Source organism: Otolemur garnettii, unplaced genomic scaffold, assembly GCF_000181295.1.
Source record: "Otolemur garnettii isolate 467f Iridium unplaced genomic scaffold, OtoGar3 scaffold00007, whole genome shotgun sequence".
Classification (NCBI taxonomy): domain Eukaryota; kingdom Metazoa; phylum Chordata; class Mammalia; order Primates; family Galagidae; genus Otolemur; species Otolemur garnettii.
In genome coordinates, this window is record NW_003852402.1 from 619,233 (window position 1) to 636,802 (window position 17,570).

Sequence of the window (17,570 nt, forward strand, 5' to 3'; positions counted from 1 at the left end):
CCCGCGGGGGCGGCGGCGGGACCCCCGCCCGGAGCGGTGCACGGCTGCCGTCCCTGCCTGGGGCCGGGCGGCCCGCTCCCCCGCGGGGAGGGGCTGTTTACCTGCGGCAAGTCCACGGCGTGGCTCCGCCCCCCGCCACGCAGATGCCGCGCCGTGATGACTTGGCAAAAACCGTTTAAATTAAATTAGTGACTGGTCCCTTTTCCTCTGGACTCGGGGGTAGGGCGGCTGGGGCTACGTTTATTCCAGGCGTGTGAGGAGGTTGGGGGCGGAGATGGCGACGGGGACAGGAGTCCACCCACTGTGCAGCAGCCCCTGCCCAGTCCGGGGGTCCGGGAGTCGCTCCTGGCGCTGGGGGCTCCGGCACCGCTGTCGCGAGGCGGTCCCCAGGTCGCGTCCATATCTCTCTGCCCGCCACGCCATCGGGTCTGAGGCTTACCGTCCGTATCCCCAGTTCCCGACCGCCGCCTTTCCCGCTGCCCTCCTGGGGACAAGTGGCCACCAGCCCCGAATCTGGCCAACTGTCTGCAGGACCCTGTGGTTCAGCGACTTCCTTCATGCTGTCCCCTTCCCGCTGCATACGTGCACCATCTTTATAAAACATTTAGTGTGGTTGGAGTTTTAATTTCAGTCATTCAATAAGTCTTGTGCCCCAGTCCTTAAGGCTGTGAAGAGAACTGTTGGGAGGATGGCTCTGAATCCTCCCTGGGCTGAGGAGATGTGCTTGATGTGGCTCCCCTGTCCCCCTGTGTTTCTGAGCTAAGACACCACCTGGCTTCCACCATCTGTTACTTGCTGGGGCAGCCCAGTACTGTGCAGTATTCCCCCTCCCCCCAGGTAACCCAGTCATCTGGGAAACACTTTGTGCACGAAGTGCTTCTAGGAGCCAAGGCCACAGATCTCAATGCACGTGAAGAGCTGTGATTCCAGGTATCTGACAGATCTTCGTACTAGCAGTTTCTGCCTTTCAGCAGAAGCTACCCTCTCTTCTTCGTGCACCAACCTGCCTGTCTTGGAGGCAGTAGGCAGACCTATGTCATGAGGCACTGGACCTGAGCTGGGCCAGCCTCACAGCCACTTCAGGCAGCTGCTGGTCCAAGTCAGCCTGTAAGGATGGCAGGCACAGACCAGGTCAGACCCTGACTGCCCTCTCTGGGCTCCAGCGAGTGTCTGTTGGGGGCATCCCCCAGCTGTTGCTGAGCCCATTTAACCTAAGAATCTGCAGCTCAGGTTTGGGATAGTGTGGGACTTGCCATGTCAGTCCTACCCTGCTCCTTCTGGCCCAGACATGGATGTCTCAGGACCCATCCTCAGTGCCTGGGGGTGTGCATCTCCAGCCCTGCACTGTTTAAGGAACCACCCACTTATGCACAGAGCTGCTGTCCATGTGGTGCAGGAATAGCCACTTTGGGGCAGAAGAGATGGGGAGGAGGGTTCCAGCACAGTCCACCCGGCTGTACCCTCTTGGAAGCAACCTGGGCCCAGGTGGACCCTGTGGGCTGAGGCTCTGTTTGGCACACAGCTGACTCAGGTCAGAGTAGAGGATGGGGCCCTCTCTAACCACTGCAGCCAACAGGAGTCAGAGGTCACACAAAACCTCGGTCGTCACCCATACAGGCTCACCTCAAGGTAGAAAGGCAACTGGGTTACTTGGGCATTTATTTCAGGAGTGGGTGGCAGTGACTGCCTAGTGGCAAGAACAGGCCAGCTGGAACCAAAGTACAGCAGGAACAACTCAGACCGACCCCATGGCCCTTTCCCACACACACGGCCCCAGCTACAAGACAAAGATAGGCCACAGGAGTCACAGGACAGACAGGAATGGTGACATGAGCTAGGCCAGGCAGAGCCCAGGGATCCTTAGAGAAGGTACACGGTGGGTCAGTCACTGCAGATCAACCAGGCTTCTGAAGGAAGGACTCGAGGATCCTAGCACTGCCAAACATCCAGGGACAGGGTAACACTTAGGCACAGCTGCATGTGGAGAAGCAGACAGTTGGGATTCTACCTTTGCCAGTGTGGGTTTTACAGAGGCACTGATTTATCCCTTAGGCTGCACAGGGAAGGGTGATGCTGATACTAAGTGTCCAGAAGACAGGAGCCACAGCAGCCCAGGTGGCAGGATGAGCTGAAGGGGCTGGGCTGGGAGCTGAGGCTGTAGCAGGTGTAAGCAGGAGTCTGGGGGACACCAGGGGAAAGGCAGAGCTGGGGAATTCCCTAAGCCCATCCCTCGAGAAGACAAGCAGTGGTGCTCACCTCTGCAGAGACTGCAGCTCAGGAGGTAAGTTGCACCCTGTGTAAACACCATGGGTGATGCTGTACTCTAACAAAGCGCCAAAACAGGGGTCCTGGGAGCAACAAAAATGAGCCTGGCATTAGTTGAGTGAAGGTCCCAAACCACCTGGGGGCAGTGCACCTGTCTCAAAGGCCAGTCATAGCTCACAGTGCCTGTAAACTCACTCGCACAAGAACATGAGGGTTTCCCAGCACAATCAGCAAAGCTTTGGGTCTGGTGATTGCAACATTAAATCTTTTTGAGTTGGACAAGAAACCCAAAAAATAACGATCATCTTCAAATCTATCTTCATTTGACCGTACCTAAAAAAGGACAGAAATGAATAAAAATAGTATTTTAAGTTTTTTGTGGGCATGATAAATGAAAACATTTAGAAATCTTAAACAACAGTATGACTGCATTTTTGGTTCAAAGAGCAGCAGGGTGTGGCAGGGAGCAGAGGGAACAGCCTCAGCACCTTGGTCTGTAGGCCCAGAGATGACCCCCTTCCTCTCCCTGCCTCCACTAAAGGGTTATTTCCAGATGGTAGGGTTTTAGTTGATTTTTTTTTTTTTGGTATATGAATTTTCTGTACTATTTGCAATGAACATGTATTGCTCAATACAAGATACTGCAACTTAAAATAAAAAAGTCTAGAAAGTTGGATTAATTTTTTGTTGGTGGCACCACTGCAGCCCTGTTGTGGCTAGGTGACTGCCCTCCTGACATCTGCCCTGCTCCTCTGCTGTCTTTTGACATTCTGCCTCTCCTCCTCCAGCACATTCACCATTCACCATTCTGTCCTGGATCCCTTCCTCTTTACTCCTGTCTCCTGATCTTTGAGTACAATTTTAAAAATAACTTCCTATGGTTCCTGCTTACAATGGTGCAGGGACCTAGTGGCTCCATCCTGCACCGGCCCTTCTGCCTCCCTGATCAGCCACGTTTTCATGTCCAAAGGACCCAGAACCCCAACACCAGGTGACTTCAAGCCCACTGTTTGTCCTACTAAAAACAGGATACCTACAGTTGAAATGATGATAACCAAATATTCTTGCCCTTGAAACTCCTCTACTGATCCAACCTTTATATCCATCAGATCAACATTTCGCAGGAGGATTTTGATTTTCTCCACCTTCAAAACAGATTAAAAGGAAGATTAAAGATGACACTGTGCAAATATGACCAGTTCTTTCACATCACAGTGAAAACCAAATATTAACCCATGTGCAATACTGCTTTTCATGCTGCATCCTATTTCTTCACATCTAAATTGATGAGAACACAAATCCTGATTTTAGATCACTTGGGGAAAGGAATCAATATTCATTAGGGAAGCCAATGAAAATTTTCAGAGGGAAACTCTTCCCTCTCCCTACAAGCATGTGGCAAGGATGGAGGAAATACATTTGCTGACAAGTGAGAGGTTGAGTGCTTACTGCTTAAAATTGAGATGTGCATCTCGGTGGACAATACCTGAACCCACAGCTGGTGCACCCCTAGGACGCTGACAGGTTGCTGTGGCCAGGACTACAGGGCCCAAGCACAGAGGCTCATGGTGGCAGGGCCAGGCTGAGATGGGAAAATCACTTGAATCCAGGACTCTGAGACCAGCCTAGGCAACACAGTGTGAGACTCTCTCTATATAACAAAAAATTAGCTAGGCGTGGTGGCAGGTGTCTATAGTCCCAGCTACTTGGGAGGCTAAGGAAGGAGAATCCCTTAAGTCCAGGAATTGGAGGCTGCAGTGAGCTGTGATGCTCATGCCTGGGCCACAGAGCAAGAGCCTGTCTCTATAAATAATTAAGTGGATAAAGAGATAGGGCTTTAAACCAAGTATGTTTTAGACCTTTGGAGACAGAAGAATAAATCCACAAGAAAGACAAGTAAAATATAAAAAGGATCAATTTGAAATCTCAGAAAAAAAGTACTGAATAAAAATAAAACTTGATGGATGTATGAACAGCTGAGCCACAGAACCAGGCAGCCTGCTGAGTGGGCATTCACCCTGAGTGCAGTTCTCAGGGCCACGCAGACAGGTGAGAGACAAACACTCAGAGGCCAGAGGGTGGACTTGGAAGTTGGACATGTTGTCCACTAGCAGTTCCAGAGCAGAGCCTGGAGGAGCCGTGGAGGCCTGAGGAAGGAAACTAAACACTGTCCCTGCTATACAACACCAAGAATAAGGGAACTAAAATTATGGAAAAAACCACATTATTTAAAGATAAATTAAAATTAGACAAACTGTAGATGCCTCAGCATAGTATGCAGACAATGGCAAGGTATCTTCAAAGCACTGGGGAAACAGCTGAACTAAAATTTGGGGAGGCGTCTGTGGCTCATTGAGTAGGGCTCTGGCCCCCTATACTGAGGGTGGCAGGTTTGAGCCCAGCCCCAGCCAACCTGCAACAACAAAAAAAATAGCCAGTGGGCGGCTATTAGTCCCAGCTACTCGGGACAGTGAGGCAAGAGAACTGCTTAAGCCTAAGAGTTTGAAGTTGCTGTGAGCTGTAAGAGCACAGCACTCCACCAAGGACAACAAAGTGAGGAAAAAGAAAGATTAGATTTGAAGCAGCCAAAGGACCTGGCAAATAAACATGTGTAAAGGTTCTCAAGTCACAGACCATCTCAAGGGCCAGCTTCCAGCATGCCCTCTCCTGTCTCACAGGATGCCTGCCGCTGAATGTGGACCTGAACATGCATGTCCTTGGGAGTCAGGGCAGCCCTCATATGGCCCCTGCACATGGGCCTGAGGAAGGTTTGTCATGATGGGACATGAGGGCAGAGGAAGCAGCCTGGGTGGGTGAGCACCTGCTGTGCCCACAGGCCTTCGGAGATGGGGTTACCCTGCCTCTGCACAGACCAGCAGGCCCTGGTCGCACCATCTGGCTTGTCCTAGGCCACACAGACAGCAGCATAATATTGTGGTGAGGGTACAGAGAAGGGACACAGGGATTCACATCCTGCCCTGTGGACCTTGAGTTACCCCATGAGAGAGCTGTGAGGGACTGTGACTATTCTGAGTACTAGGACTCAGGGTATGGAGCAGGCCTGGAGAACCCTGGAGATGAGAGGAGGGTGAGACTGACAGGGACACTGAAGGGGTCTGTGCACGGGCTGCACTCTGCTGCTGGTTCCTAGGCCTTGCCTCCTGCCCACCCGAGGACCTGACTCATCATCTGCTGACTATGCTGGGCCCAGCTGGCCAGACAGCAGCCTTCTCTCCGAGGCACTCAGAGGCCTGCTGAGTGTGAGCTTCTGTACCTTGCAGTAGGAATTAAATGGTGAGTCTGGCAGAGTCACCAGCCAGTGCTCAGGAAAGGTCACAAGTTAGTGGAGCCAGTGAGTGAGAAGGGTTAGCACGGAAGCCCTTTAGGCAGAACAGGCTGTGAGGGGTGATGCCCAAGTTGACTAAAGGATGTTGCATGCTCAGAAAATCCACCAAAGACATACACAACCCAAGAAATGTTTTTCTTTTTTTTTTTTTAGATGGTCTCACTATGTTGCCCTCAGTAGAGTGCCATAGTGTCACAGCTTACAGCAACCTCAAACTCTTAGGCTTAAGCAATTAACCCATGTGCAATACTGCTTTTCATGCTGCATCCACAGCAACCTGCAAACTCTTAGGCTTAAGCAATTCTCTTGCCTCAGCCTCCCAAGTAGCTGGGACTACAGGCACCTGTCACAACATTTGGCTATTTTTTTGTTTCAGTTGTCATTGTTACTTTAGCAGGCCCAGGCTGGGTTCAAACCCACGAGCCTTGGTATATGTGGCTGGCACCCTGCCCACTGAGCTATGGGTGCTGCCACAACCCAAGAAATTTTATGCTTCAAAAGCTGCTGGCCTTTGGGTGACAATGGTGACAGCCCAGGAGGCTCCAGTCTGGGGCTCCCTCTCTGGGTGGTGGGCCACGTTTGACAACTCCATGAGTCCTCCTGAGGCTGGACATGCCGGAGATAAGCAGGCCCAGAGCAAAGGAACAATGGGGGGGAGGGGGGGCCTCAGACAGCAAAGCCCAGCTGAAGCCCTTGTGGGACTTTATAGCCTGGCGCTGAGCACAGCTGCTGCCTAACTGCTGGCCAGCCAATAAGCTGTGCAGACACAGGAATGACCTGGCTTAAAAAATAATAATTAAATAAAACTCAACAGGGATACTAGCTGTCACCTACTACAAGGAGAGACATTACAGATTTAGTTCAGGCAGTTGCTAAACAAAGAATAAACAAAAACAACAAAGCAACAACAATCTCCTGGGAGGAGGTTATTATAATCCAAGTTTGTTAGAATATATTTTTGGAAATTCCTGGTTTGAACCAAAGATTATAAGATATGCGAAGAAGGCTGGGTGCGACGGCTCAAGTCTTCAATCCCAGCACTCTAGGAGGCCAAGGTGGGTGGACTGCTTAAACTCAGGAGTTCAAGACCAGTCTGAGCCAAAGCGAGACCCAGTCTCTAAAAATAGCCAGGTGTTGTGGTGGGTGCCTGTAGTCCCAGCTACTTGGGAGGCTGAGGCAGGAGGATCACTTGAACCCAAGAGTTTGAGGTTGTGGTAAGCTGTGATGCCACAGCACTCTACCGAGGGCAACAGTGAGACTCTGTCTCAAAAAAAAAAATAAATAAATAAATAAATACAAAAAGATCCATAGCTAGACACATCATAGAAAACTATTGAAGCCCAGATGCAAATGCTGAGAGCAGAGTGTGCAGAAGGGCAACTGCTCATCCATAGTCAGGGGCCAGGAGGCAATGGGGTCATGTGCTCAAAGCACTGAGAGTAAAACACAACAGATATCAGCCAAGAATTCCACAGCCATCAAAACTACCCTTCAAAAAGGACACAGAGGCCAGGTTTGGTGGCTCATGCCCGTAATCCCAACACTCTGGGAGGCCAAGTGGATTGCCTGAGTTCAGGAGTTTGAGACCAGCCTGAGCAAAACCATCTCTATTAAAATAGAAAAACTAGCTGGGTACTGTGGTGGTGCCTATACTCCCAGCTACACAGGAGGCTGAGGCAAGAGGACTGCTTGAGCCCAGGGGTTTAAGGTTGCTATAAGCTATGAAGCCTCAGCACTTTAGCCAGGGAGATCAGAGTGAGACTCTGTCTCAAAAACAACCCCCACTTCCACAAAAGGTCAAAGACAAACATCCCTTTAAATTAAACCCAGATGAAAGAATTTGCTGCTTAGATTTAGGTGAAATACCCAAGGAAGCCTTCAGTCTTCAACAGTGCAATAGTAATTTTTTTTTTTAATCTTATAGGCCAAGGATTAATTTTCACTCATTTTCATCTGAAAGAATTTCTTACAATATTTACCATCTTAAAAAAAAAAAAAACCCAGCAAGAGATTTAAGAAAGGCAGATTGGTCACTTGGTTGAGAAAAATAAAGTATGAAAGACTGGTACTCAGGAGCATGAATATGTTTGCACCCAGAGATAGCCCATCACACCTGCAGAACATAACTGGTACTCTCTGTATCCACAGCTAGGCCATGCTATGCCATGGACGGCCTTACAACCTAACTGTTGAGAGGCAAGGCGCCTGGTGTGAAATTGCCTTAAATCCAATTAGCTATGTGACACTCAGCAAATTACTTACCTCCTTCAGGTCTTTGTAACCTGCCCTTTACCCTAACTGAGCGCTGCCCCTGGGAGGTCCCTTAAGGAGGGCACTGGACATTAGTGTGTGCTCAGTAAGGGTGTGTCATGACTGCCTATGGGCTCAATCTTTTCTTCTACTTTGTGAGGGTTTCTCTCAGATGCTGTTTCATGGTACGTGTGCCAAAGCAAGACATTCCAGCAGGACTGTAGTCTGTATACCTGGCATGGCCCATGATTGTGCCCCGGCATAACCCCAGGCAACTGAGAGTGATAGCTAATGTCTCTGTTGAGTTTTACTTATTATTATTTAAGCCTGGCTTCCCAGGGGTCAGTGACCTCTGTGCAACTTACTGCCGTTCCTGAGAGTAGCACATGAGGGCCAGGGATCTCAACACCCCTATAATCACATGATGGTCATATGAAATGAGAACTATCCCATTAAAAATGTAATAGCACCCCCCCACACACACACACACACTGGTTTATAGCCAGGGTTGGCAAACTATTTTTTTTTTTTTTTTGAGACAGAGCCTCAAGCTGTCCCCCTGGGTAGAGTGCTTTGGCATCACAGCTCACAGCAACCTCCAACTCCTGGGCTCAAGCGAGTCTCCTGCCTCAGCCTCCCAAGTAGCTGGGACTACAGGCGCCCACCACAATGCCAGGCTATTTTTTGGTTGCAGCCGTCATTGTTGTTTGGCGGGCCTGGGCTGGATTCGAACCTGCCACCTTAGATGTATGTGGCTGGCACCTTAGCCACTTGAGCCACAGGTGCCAAGCCGGCAAACTTTTTCTTAAAGGGCCAAATACCAAAGATTTTAAGTAGTCCTTATACTGACTTCTAAAATGTCACTATTTAGAAATGTAAGAGCCATTCTAGGCTCCGAGCTGAGCAAAGCAGGCAGCTGGACTCAGCCAATCGGCTATCGTTTGCTGGGCTCTCGTGTAGAACATCACTTAGGTGTGGTCCTGCTTCTTTAGAAACCTGTTGCTCTTGACATGGAGCCTGTTGCTGCCTCTCACAGACCCCAGGGACTGAGGAAGGGCCACAGGGACCTCTTAGAACAAGGCTGTCTGAGTATGGGTACCTGCTTCCGGTAGGGTGTGATGACGCCAATGTTGCTGGCAGACACCTGACTGGAGACACTCCGGGCCAGGAGGCAGCAGTAGCGCATGACCTGGACAGCCTCAGCAGGGTTGAACCACGATGGGCTTCTCCCTTCACGCGCCTCATTGCCCTGAGTGGATTCGGAGAGAAAACATCATTTACACTACAAACATTTGCCAAGGGCCTATGGCCAAGAAGCTGAAGTAGGTGCCGAGAACAGAGAACAGGACAGGATAGCAGACACTGCTCTAATGCAGAGCTTATATCTAGTGAGGCAGGCATCATCACAGAACTGGCTGGAGGACCCAGGGGAGGAGCAGGGACAGGCTCCTGGACGGAGGCCAGCTTGGCCTCACACAGGGTGTGCAGGGTCTGCCTGCAAAGGGCTGTGTGTGCTGAGGGAGCTGTAGAGCCTGGAAGGTAGCAGCACATTATGCCAGGTGGGAAAGAATGCCAACACGGCTGACTCCAGGGAGCCACAGCGAGAGCAGATGGCATAGCCAACGAGGAGGCCACAGCCACGGCCAGGCCATGGCAGCTGCAGCAAGGCCCTGTCCCAGTCCAGGAGCTGCCCACTCACTCAGCCATGGGGCTGGCACTCTTGGCTCACCCTCAGCTGCATCTGAAGCACCGTTTGCTCTTGGGTCTTTCCTATCTGAGAACAGATGACACTACTCATCTCTCAGACACTCTTCCTTCCTTAAAGACCATGATATACTGGCATAAAGACAGACATACAGATGAATGGAGAGGAATAGGACAGAGAGCCAGGAGTAAACGCTCACATCTGTGGTCAAGTGACTAGACAAGGGTGCCAGGACCATTCAATGGGGAGAATAATTTTGAGACAGGGTCTCACTCTGTTGCCTTGGGTAGAGTGCCATGGTGTCACAGCTCACAGCAACCTCAAACTCTTGACCTCAAGCGATCCTTCTGCCTCAGCCTCTCAGAGTGTTAGGATTACAGGCTTGAGCCACTGCACCTGGCATAGGAGAATAGCTTTTCAACTAATGGTGCTGGGAAGACTGGACATCCTCATGCAAAAGCATGAAAATGAACCATACCATACACCATATATTAGAATTAATTCAAAATGGATCAAAGGATGGCGCCTGTAGCTCAGTGAGTAGGGAGCCACATCCACCCAGGCTGGTGGGTTTGAACCCAGCCTGGGCCAGCTAAAAAAACAATAACAACTGCAACAACAACAAAAAATAGCCAGGCATTGTGGCAAGCACCTGTAGTCCCAGCTACTTGGGAGGCTGAAGCAAGAGAATCGCTTAAGCCCAAGAGTTTGAGGTTGCTGTGAGCTGTGACGCCATGGCACTCTACCCAGGGCAACAGCTTGAGACTCTGTCTCAAAATAAAAAAACGGATCAAAGACCTAAGCATAATGCCTCTATCTATAGAACTCTCAGAAGAAAACAGAGGAGAGATGGTCCCCAACACTGGATTTGGCAATGCTTTCTTGGATATGAACCAAAGCCACTGGCAGCAACAAAAAGACTACATCAAAATAAAACATTTCTGTGCAAAGGACAGAGTCAACAGAATGAAAATAACCTACAAAATGGGAAAGAACATTTTCGAATCATACAAGGTCTGACAATTAAGTTTGTGAACTCATTTTAGAAAAAGTGCCACATACCTCCTTGCTGAATAGCACTATGGTTGCCTTTGAAGTCCTCCCCTTGGGAAGCTGTGCACCGACACTAGTGCCTAGTCCACCCTTCAAAGTAACTTGGGAACTCTTTTTCTGGAAAGGCCATCAGATCTGTTGTCATATTACCCTTGATGTCCTGAATGTCATCAAAATGTCTTCCTTTCAATATTCCCTTTATCTTCAGATAAAGAAAAAAAGTCATTGGGGACAGATCAGGTGAGTAGGGAGAGTGTTCCAATCCAGTTATTTGTTTATTGGCTGAAAACTCCTTCATAGACAGTGTCGTGTAAGCTGGTGCATTGTCCTGATGCAAGAGCCATATGAGTTGCAAAATGTGGTTTTTGTCTTGTTCATTCAGCCTTCCCAGCTTTTCCAAATAGTAAACTTTGTTAACTATCCAGGTGGTACAAATTCATAATGAACAAACCCTCTGATAATCAAAAAAGGTTAGCAACAGCCAGGTGCAGTGGGTCACGCCTATGATCCCAGCACTCTGGGAAGCCAGGACAGGTGGATTGCTTGAGTTCAGGAGATCAGCCTGAGCAAGAGCCAGACCCCATATCTCTACACCACCACCACCATCACAACTGGGTGTTGTGGCAGGCACCTGTAGTCCCAGCTACTTGGGAGGCTGAGGCAAGAGAATTGCAAAAGCCCAAGAGTTTGAGGTTTCTGTGAGCTATGACACCATGGCACTCTACTCAGAGTGACAAAGTAAGACCTGTCTCAAAAAAAAAAAAAGAAAAAAAGAAAAGAAAAAGAAAAAAGAAAGAAAAAAAAAAAAGGTTAGCAAGATTGCTCTGACTCTTGATGGAACTTTTTGGTTGTGGAGAATTAGCAGACTTCCATGGTGCACTGTGACACTTTGTTTCAGGGTCAGGCTGGTACATTCATGTTTCCATCACCCTTGGTAACATGGCTCAAAACATCATTTTCAAATCCTTTCCAAAAGGTCTTGGCAAACTTCGACTCTCCTTTGCTTTTGTCACCAGAGAGCTCCTTTAAGACCATTTTTATACACACCTTTTTCATGCCAAGATTTTCAGTTAAGATTTTCCTGTTTCTCTATTGATATTCACTTGGTCTGCTATGCTTCTTTCTCATAGTCAGTTGACAATTTTGATGCACAATCAATTAATTTTTGCAATATTTTTGCTACTTCTGCTCTTATTGGCTGCCCTGACCTCTCTTTATCAGTGATGCTTTCTCTCCCCTTAGAAAAACATTTAGTCCATTTGTCCAACGCCATTTTCTTCATGGCATTATCCTCATAACCTTGGACTAACATGTCCCTAATTTCACTTCCACAATGTGAATATACTTAACACTATTGAACCTTACTTCTAAAAATGGCTAATATAAATTTTGTTATATGTGCCATACCCCAATTTAAAAAACAGAACAGACAAAGCAGTAAGAATTTCTTTTTCTTTTTTTCTAAGACAGAGTCTCATTATGTTGCCCTGGGTAGAGTGCAATGGCATCATAGCTCACAGCAACCTCCAACTTCTGTGCTTAAGTGATTCTCTTGCCTCAGCCTCCCAAGTAGCTGGGACTACAGGTGCCTGCCACAACACTCGGCTATTTTTTGTTGTAGTTGTTATTGTTGTCTTAGCTGGCCCAGGCTGGGTTCAAACCCACCAACCTCGGTATAAGTGGCTGACGCCATAACCACTGGGTGTTGTGGTGGACGCCTGTAGTCCCACATACTTGGGAGGAGGCAAAAGAATTGCTTAAGCCCAGGAGCTGGAGGTTGCTGTGAGCTTTGACATCACAGCACTCTACAGAGGGTGACAAAGTGAGACTCTGTCTCAAAAACAAAGAATTTCTTAATTTTGAGGATATATTTGTTGTTGTTAAGCATATATAATTTATCCCTTTAGATTTATAATAAATGAGTGAAGTGCTAAAAAAGCTTAATAAGATGGAGACTTATATAGCAGAACCTCTGAATTGATGAGAAAAAAATTCAATGAATCACACAGAAAAATCATGGAAAAGCAAAGGTGAAGGAATGAAGTTAAACAAGCAGAGACTGGGCTGGTGTATCTAATTAGACAAGTGACACGTTTAAGACAAAGTTTAAAGAAGGAAAGTAGAGAGCAAAGAAATACCAGGTTGAGAAAAAAGAAGTGGGAATGTTAATATTACAAAGTAGAATTTAAGGCTAAACACACAAAACCAGTATAGAAGGACATTATATACTGAGGAAGATAAAACAATGATAAGAAACATGCACGAAACACAGCAGTGAAATACATACGGCAAGAAAGACTAGAAATCCAAAGAGAATTTGATGAAAAGCACAATTACAATGTAAGAATTCACTGCCTTTGCCAGTGAGGGGGGCCTAGCAGACAAATTCTAGCTTAAGACTCAGAAAAGCTCTCAGAGCCTCTACCCAAACTTCGGCTGTACGATTTTAAAAGAAGCAAGTCAATTTATATGCCAAAGTCCTTGATCAAAACCTAATAAAAGTAGAAGTTAAAAACAAAAAGGTGACCAAAAATTTCTTTGCTACTTGAAAATTAAGAAAAAATCTTCTCTGTCACTCTTGAATCAAACAAGAAAATCCAGAGCAAGTCCTGCTGTCTGGAGAGGAGGAGCTCAGGCACAACTGGAGGATGTGGACTCACTATTTACCTGCTGGGACTTTCAAACAAGGTAAGCAGAGATAAATCAATAAGGTAAGTTGGTAAAGATGAAAAGTTGAAGATAAAGCTGAGAATTGTGAGGCAGAAACCAGAACACACAAGTGAGTCCAGAGCTTGTCTCTCAAGTAGACCAGAGTTCAGGGCAGCTCTTCTGCAGAGGAGCAGACAGGAACGGTATCCAACTTTGCCAATGTGGCAAAGAGAAGACTGAGATCAAATGGCCTGTTACAGTGGAAGTTACCTTCCTCATGGTGGCAAGACCACAGCAGCCTTGGTGGCCCCAACCTGCAGTGTGGGTGCTGTGCCAGGAGCTGGAGGCACAGGTCTTCCCAGGCACTTCTGCCAATGAGGTGGGGGGAGAGGGCTGTGCCCAGGAAGGGGCATGGGGTGGTGCTTTCTGGTGCAGAGCAGCCCTGTGGGGTGGAGGGCGGGTGTGCAGGGGAGCAGGCACCAGGCCCTGTTATGAGGCCCTCTCTGCCCAAACCACAGGGGCCACCCTCTCTGCAGTTGAGCCTTGAGGAGGCCACAGGTACCCACGGTCTCAGCTTCCATTTTATCCTCAGGGCCAGGAACACTGACTCACGTGTAACCAGGCACAGGGGAGACACTGAGTTATATTCCTGGACGCTGCTGGCCAACTATTTGTGTTTTATGCTATACACTTTTATTTGCCATAACACTGTAGTATGTTTTATCTAGCAGACTAAATAACTCTTTTCCCTTCCGTAAAACTTTTTACAGTTGTAACTCCATCCTATAACCATTTTCCCATGAAAAAGCCTATTCTGATTTTTATATAGGTCACGTTAAAGATATGGTTAACGTGGGAAAACTGAAGTCTTTAAACACTGCTCTCTCCATTCACGAATGTACCAGTCTTATCCTATGCACTAAAGTACACTTTCTCAGTTTTTCTGTAGGGTCTTATTTGTCCCATTAGGCTCATTTCTCATTTAGAGGGATTCCCTTTACTACAATTTTGTTCTCTCCTTTCTCCTTTCTCTTTCTTTACTTCCTTGTCTCTTTCTTTCTGAAAGGGTCTTGTTCTGTTGCCCAAGCTGGAGTGCAGTGGTGTCTTCATAGTTCACTGAAGGCTCCAACTCCTGAGCTCAAATGATACCACTGTCTTAGCCTCCCAAATAGCTAACAGGCACCTGCCACCATGCTTGGCTAATTTGAAAAAATTTTATAGAAATGGAGTCTCCCTATGTTGCCCAGGCTGGTCTTAAACTTGGTGGAAGAGACCCTGCCATCTGTCACCCCTCCTACTCAGGCTCAGGCCTGTACTGCTGGCTCTCCAGCACATCTGATCTTCACGGAGACAGCCCAGCAGAGGGTGGAGGTGCTGTCTGTCTGTGGTGGTGGTGAGCATCCTGCTACCCAGCTCCCTGGGTCCACACCCCCCCCCACCAACTCCCAGCCCCCTAGCTAACCCCAAACCCCTACACCTGCAGAAACTTTGCAAGCCTGGCTCTCTTTTCATGCCACCTCGTGGTCATCTGACACAAGTCAAATGGTGCCTGTGACTACCGCTTGGTGCCAGGCACCATTCCTAAGACCTTTCTAGACCTGGCAGAGGCTTTAGCACCTGGGCTCCAGGGGACCAGCCTTTTGATAGTGCTCCATCCTCTAGAGACTGGGACATCTGCCTGCCATAAGCACACGGCAAACAGCTGGCAACTGACTCCATCAGGTGAGACTCATCTGAGTGCAGGGGCCCTCATCTGACAGAAGACTACCTACTATATTCCCATGTGGCAGTGGATCAATATTTCAAAACACAACTCACTCTCACACCATGGAAGATGAGCGGGAAGCCTTTCTGAGGTAACTTCTCCCAGCCCAGCAAAGAGGTCACCACTTTGGGGTCTGCACACACTTCCAGCTCCCTGTGATAGAATAGCCGTGAAGGCAGAGCCAACAGGGCCTCGTGGGATCTGTAGTTCTTCACGAGCTTCGTGACCTACAGGACAGGACAGGCAGAATCACAGGCAAATTATCACACGGGCCCCAATTTTTCCACCATAAGGGCAGCCTCTCCATGCCTGCCCACCCCATAACTGCCGCCTGCACCAGACCAAGCTCTCAGAGGACTTTTGAACCAAAGGTCCATTTAAGTAGAAAGGAGAGGAAAGGAGAGGAAATCGCTTTTTTTGTTCCTCTCCTGGGCCTGGACATAGCAGAGAAGTCCCTTAAATGGCAGCAGAGCCAGGTGGCCAGGCTGGAGGCAGGTGGACAGCTCCCTGGTGTGCTGCAGGCTCATCTTGATCTGCTGTCTTGCTATCCCAGGCTCTCAACAAAGCCCTGTGCAGCCTATTCTCAGCTTGGCTACAGGCAAGAACTCCCGGGCTCTTAGGTCATGGACCAAGTGACCCTGAGGACTCTGCCAGCCCTGAGCAGGCCTGGCTGTTACCTCACCAATGGATGTCACCAGTATGTGGAACAACTTCACATGGTACCTCCAGCTGGCCTGGGTGTCCACTCAGTGCAGGTATATTCCTCTTTGGTCCTAGTATAGGACACCAGTCAGCTCCATGACATCTCATAACCCAGGGAATAAACTTTAACTCTGTAATTAAAACATGTCCAGCCTCCAAGGTGCCACTCCAAACTCCGAATTTGATCTTGTATCATAATAGCTCTGTGTTAGCTGGACATGGGCAGGTAATAGGAAGGGGAAAGAACGCTTGCTGCCCTAGAGGTCCCCATGGCTTCAATGACTCTGGGGAAAAAGGCAAAAGGTGAGGCCGCTGGCCAGACCCTGAGTAGGACAAAACCTTTGTCTCCACTGTGTCAGGGGTCGGCCTGTACCTGTGGCCACAAGTTGAGAGTGTGCCTTGAAGGTCTGGGTGGAGAGGATGATGGTGAGTGTTGGCCTTCTCTGTCAGGACATATCAGCCTATCTCAAAGGCAGCACCCCCTCCAGAGAAGCAGCTGGTGGGTTACAGGGGCATATGGGTGTTTGGAGTGTGATATGCACCTTTTGCCGTAGCAATGCCCTTGTGGTGCTTCCAGGCCCAGCAGCTGTTTATAGCCACTGTCTTATCTTGGGGGTGGTTGTAAATGAAGCCTTCCTTAGCCTGAAAACCCCCAGCCCCTCACTGCTGGTAACTTAAGAACAGGTTCCAAGCATCCTCCCTGAAAACCTGCCCTAACCATTGCACCTTGTTGCCTGCCCGGTGTTGACACCAGTGGCAGCGTTGGATGGGACCCACCCTTCCATGTGCGCTACAGGAGATTAGAGAATAAAGCTGCCTGGCTCAGACAGGGATGGACCTGACAGGCTCAGGCTCAGGGTGCTAGGGGCTCCAAAAGATACTGATCCTAAAGTCCATGCCTCAGGTCTGAGATCAGCTGGGTGCCCAGAACCTACACTTTGATGAGCTGCGCTCTCAAGTAAAGCTGCAAAAGCTACTACCTATTTGTCCCATGTTACCAGAGTTATAGACTTGACTTCTGCTCTCTGATCCCACAGAATCAGACTATAGCGAGAACCCTGGGAATTCCCTCACCCACAGGAGATGAAAAAGAAGCATGTTTCTCAGCTCCCGGGGCTGGAGGGCAGGTAGAGTGAGACTCATCTAGGAGTGAGGGAGGTACGGCCGCATCCTTTATGTGTGTCTCTGATGTTCCTGCTGCCAGGCTCAGGGGCCAGGGAGGAGGCTGGGGGAGGCAGCTTTTCTGTGTGGGGGTGGACAGACCCCTCTCCTACACTCCCTGCTCAGGTGGAGGGACTCAGGTGGCATGGGGAGGGTCTGAGCTCACCAGCAGGGGGTTGTATGCGCCACAAGCACCAAAAGCAGTTTCATCCCTCAGATATGCTGGTCGGGACATCAGCCTCTCCAACATGGACACGTTCAGCCCATAGGCCATGGCCAGTCGGGACTTGATGACTGGGCCGAGCTGCATGGGATCTCCAGCAAGCACGATCTATGGCACACAAAGGGGCGGCTCAGCTCTTGAGGGGGATGGTCAGCAGCCATGTGGAGCAAGGGCTACATGGGTGGGCCAGGTGCCCCATGGTCACTCTGGCTGCAGGAAATTAGGGCAGACACAGCTAGAACTGCTACTGCAAAATGACAACAGCCTGGACAAGGGCAGCAGAAATGCAGGAACAACCAAGAAGGCCTCAGATAGTAGCTCCCTCACAGAGCACCCACTTCTCCCACTGTCCTGTACCTGCTCCTACCCATAGGCCGGCCTTCTCTCCTCATCTCCCAAAGAGGTAAGGGGCCTGGGGATGTGGCCTGTTTTTTTTTTTTTTTTTTTTTTT

General features: G+C 49.0%; 1 protein-coding gene across 1 annotated transcript in view; it reads right to left on the minus strand.

The window, feature by feature from the left end:
• Window positions 1–2,048: 2,048 nt before the first annotated feature.
• MOV10L1 (Mov10 RISC complex RNA helicase like 1) overlaps window positions 2,049–17,570 on the minus strand; it is a 76,334-nt gene continuing 60,812 nt past the window's right edge. The window contains exons 22-28 of the mRNA XM_023509352.1: window positions 17,063–17,227; window positions 15,087–15,260; window positions 8,961–9,110; window positions 3,303–3,410; window positions 2,461–2,598; window positions 2,257–2,348; window positions 2,049–2,073 (exon numbers count right to left, since the gene is read on the minus strand). Of these exons, the coding sequence (XP_023365120.1) occupies window positions 2,049–2,073; window positions 2,257–2,348; window positions 2,461–2,598; window positions 3,303–3,410; window positions 8,961–9,110; window positions 15,087–15,260; window positions 17,063–17,227 (852 nt within the window). The remainder of the gene's footprint in view (window positions 2,074–2,256; window positions 2,349–2,460; window positions 2,599–3,302; window positions 3,411–8,960; window positions 9,111–15,086; window positions 15,261–17,062; window positions 17,228–17,570) is intronic.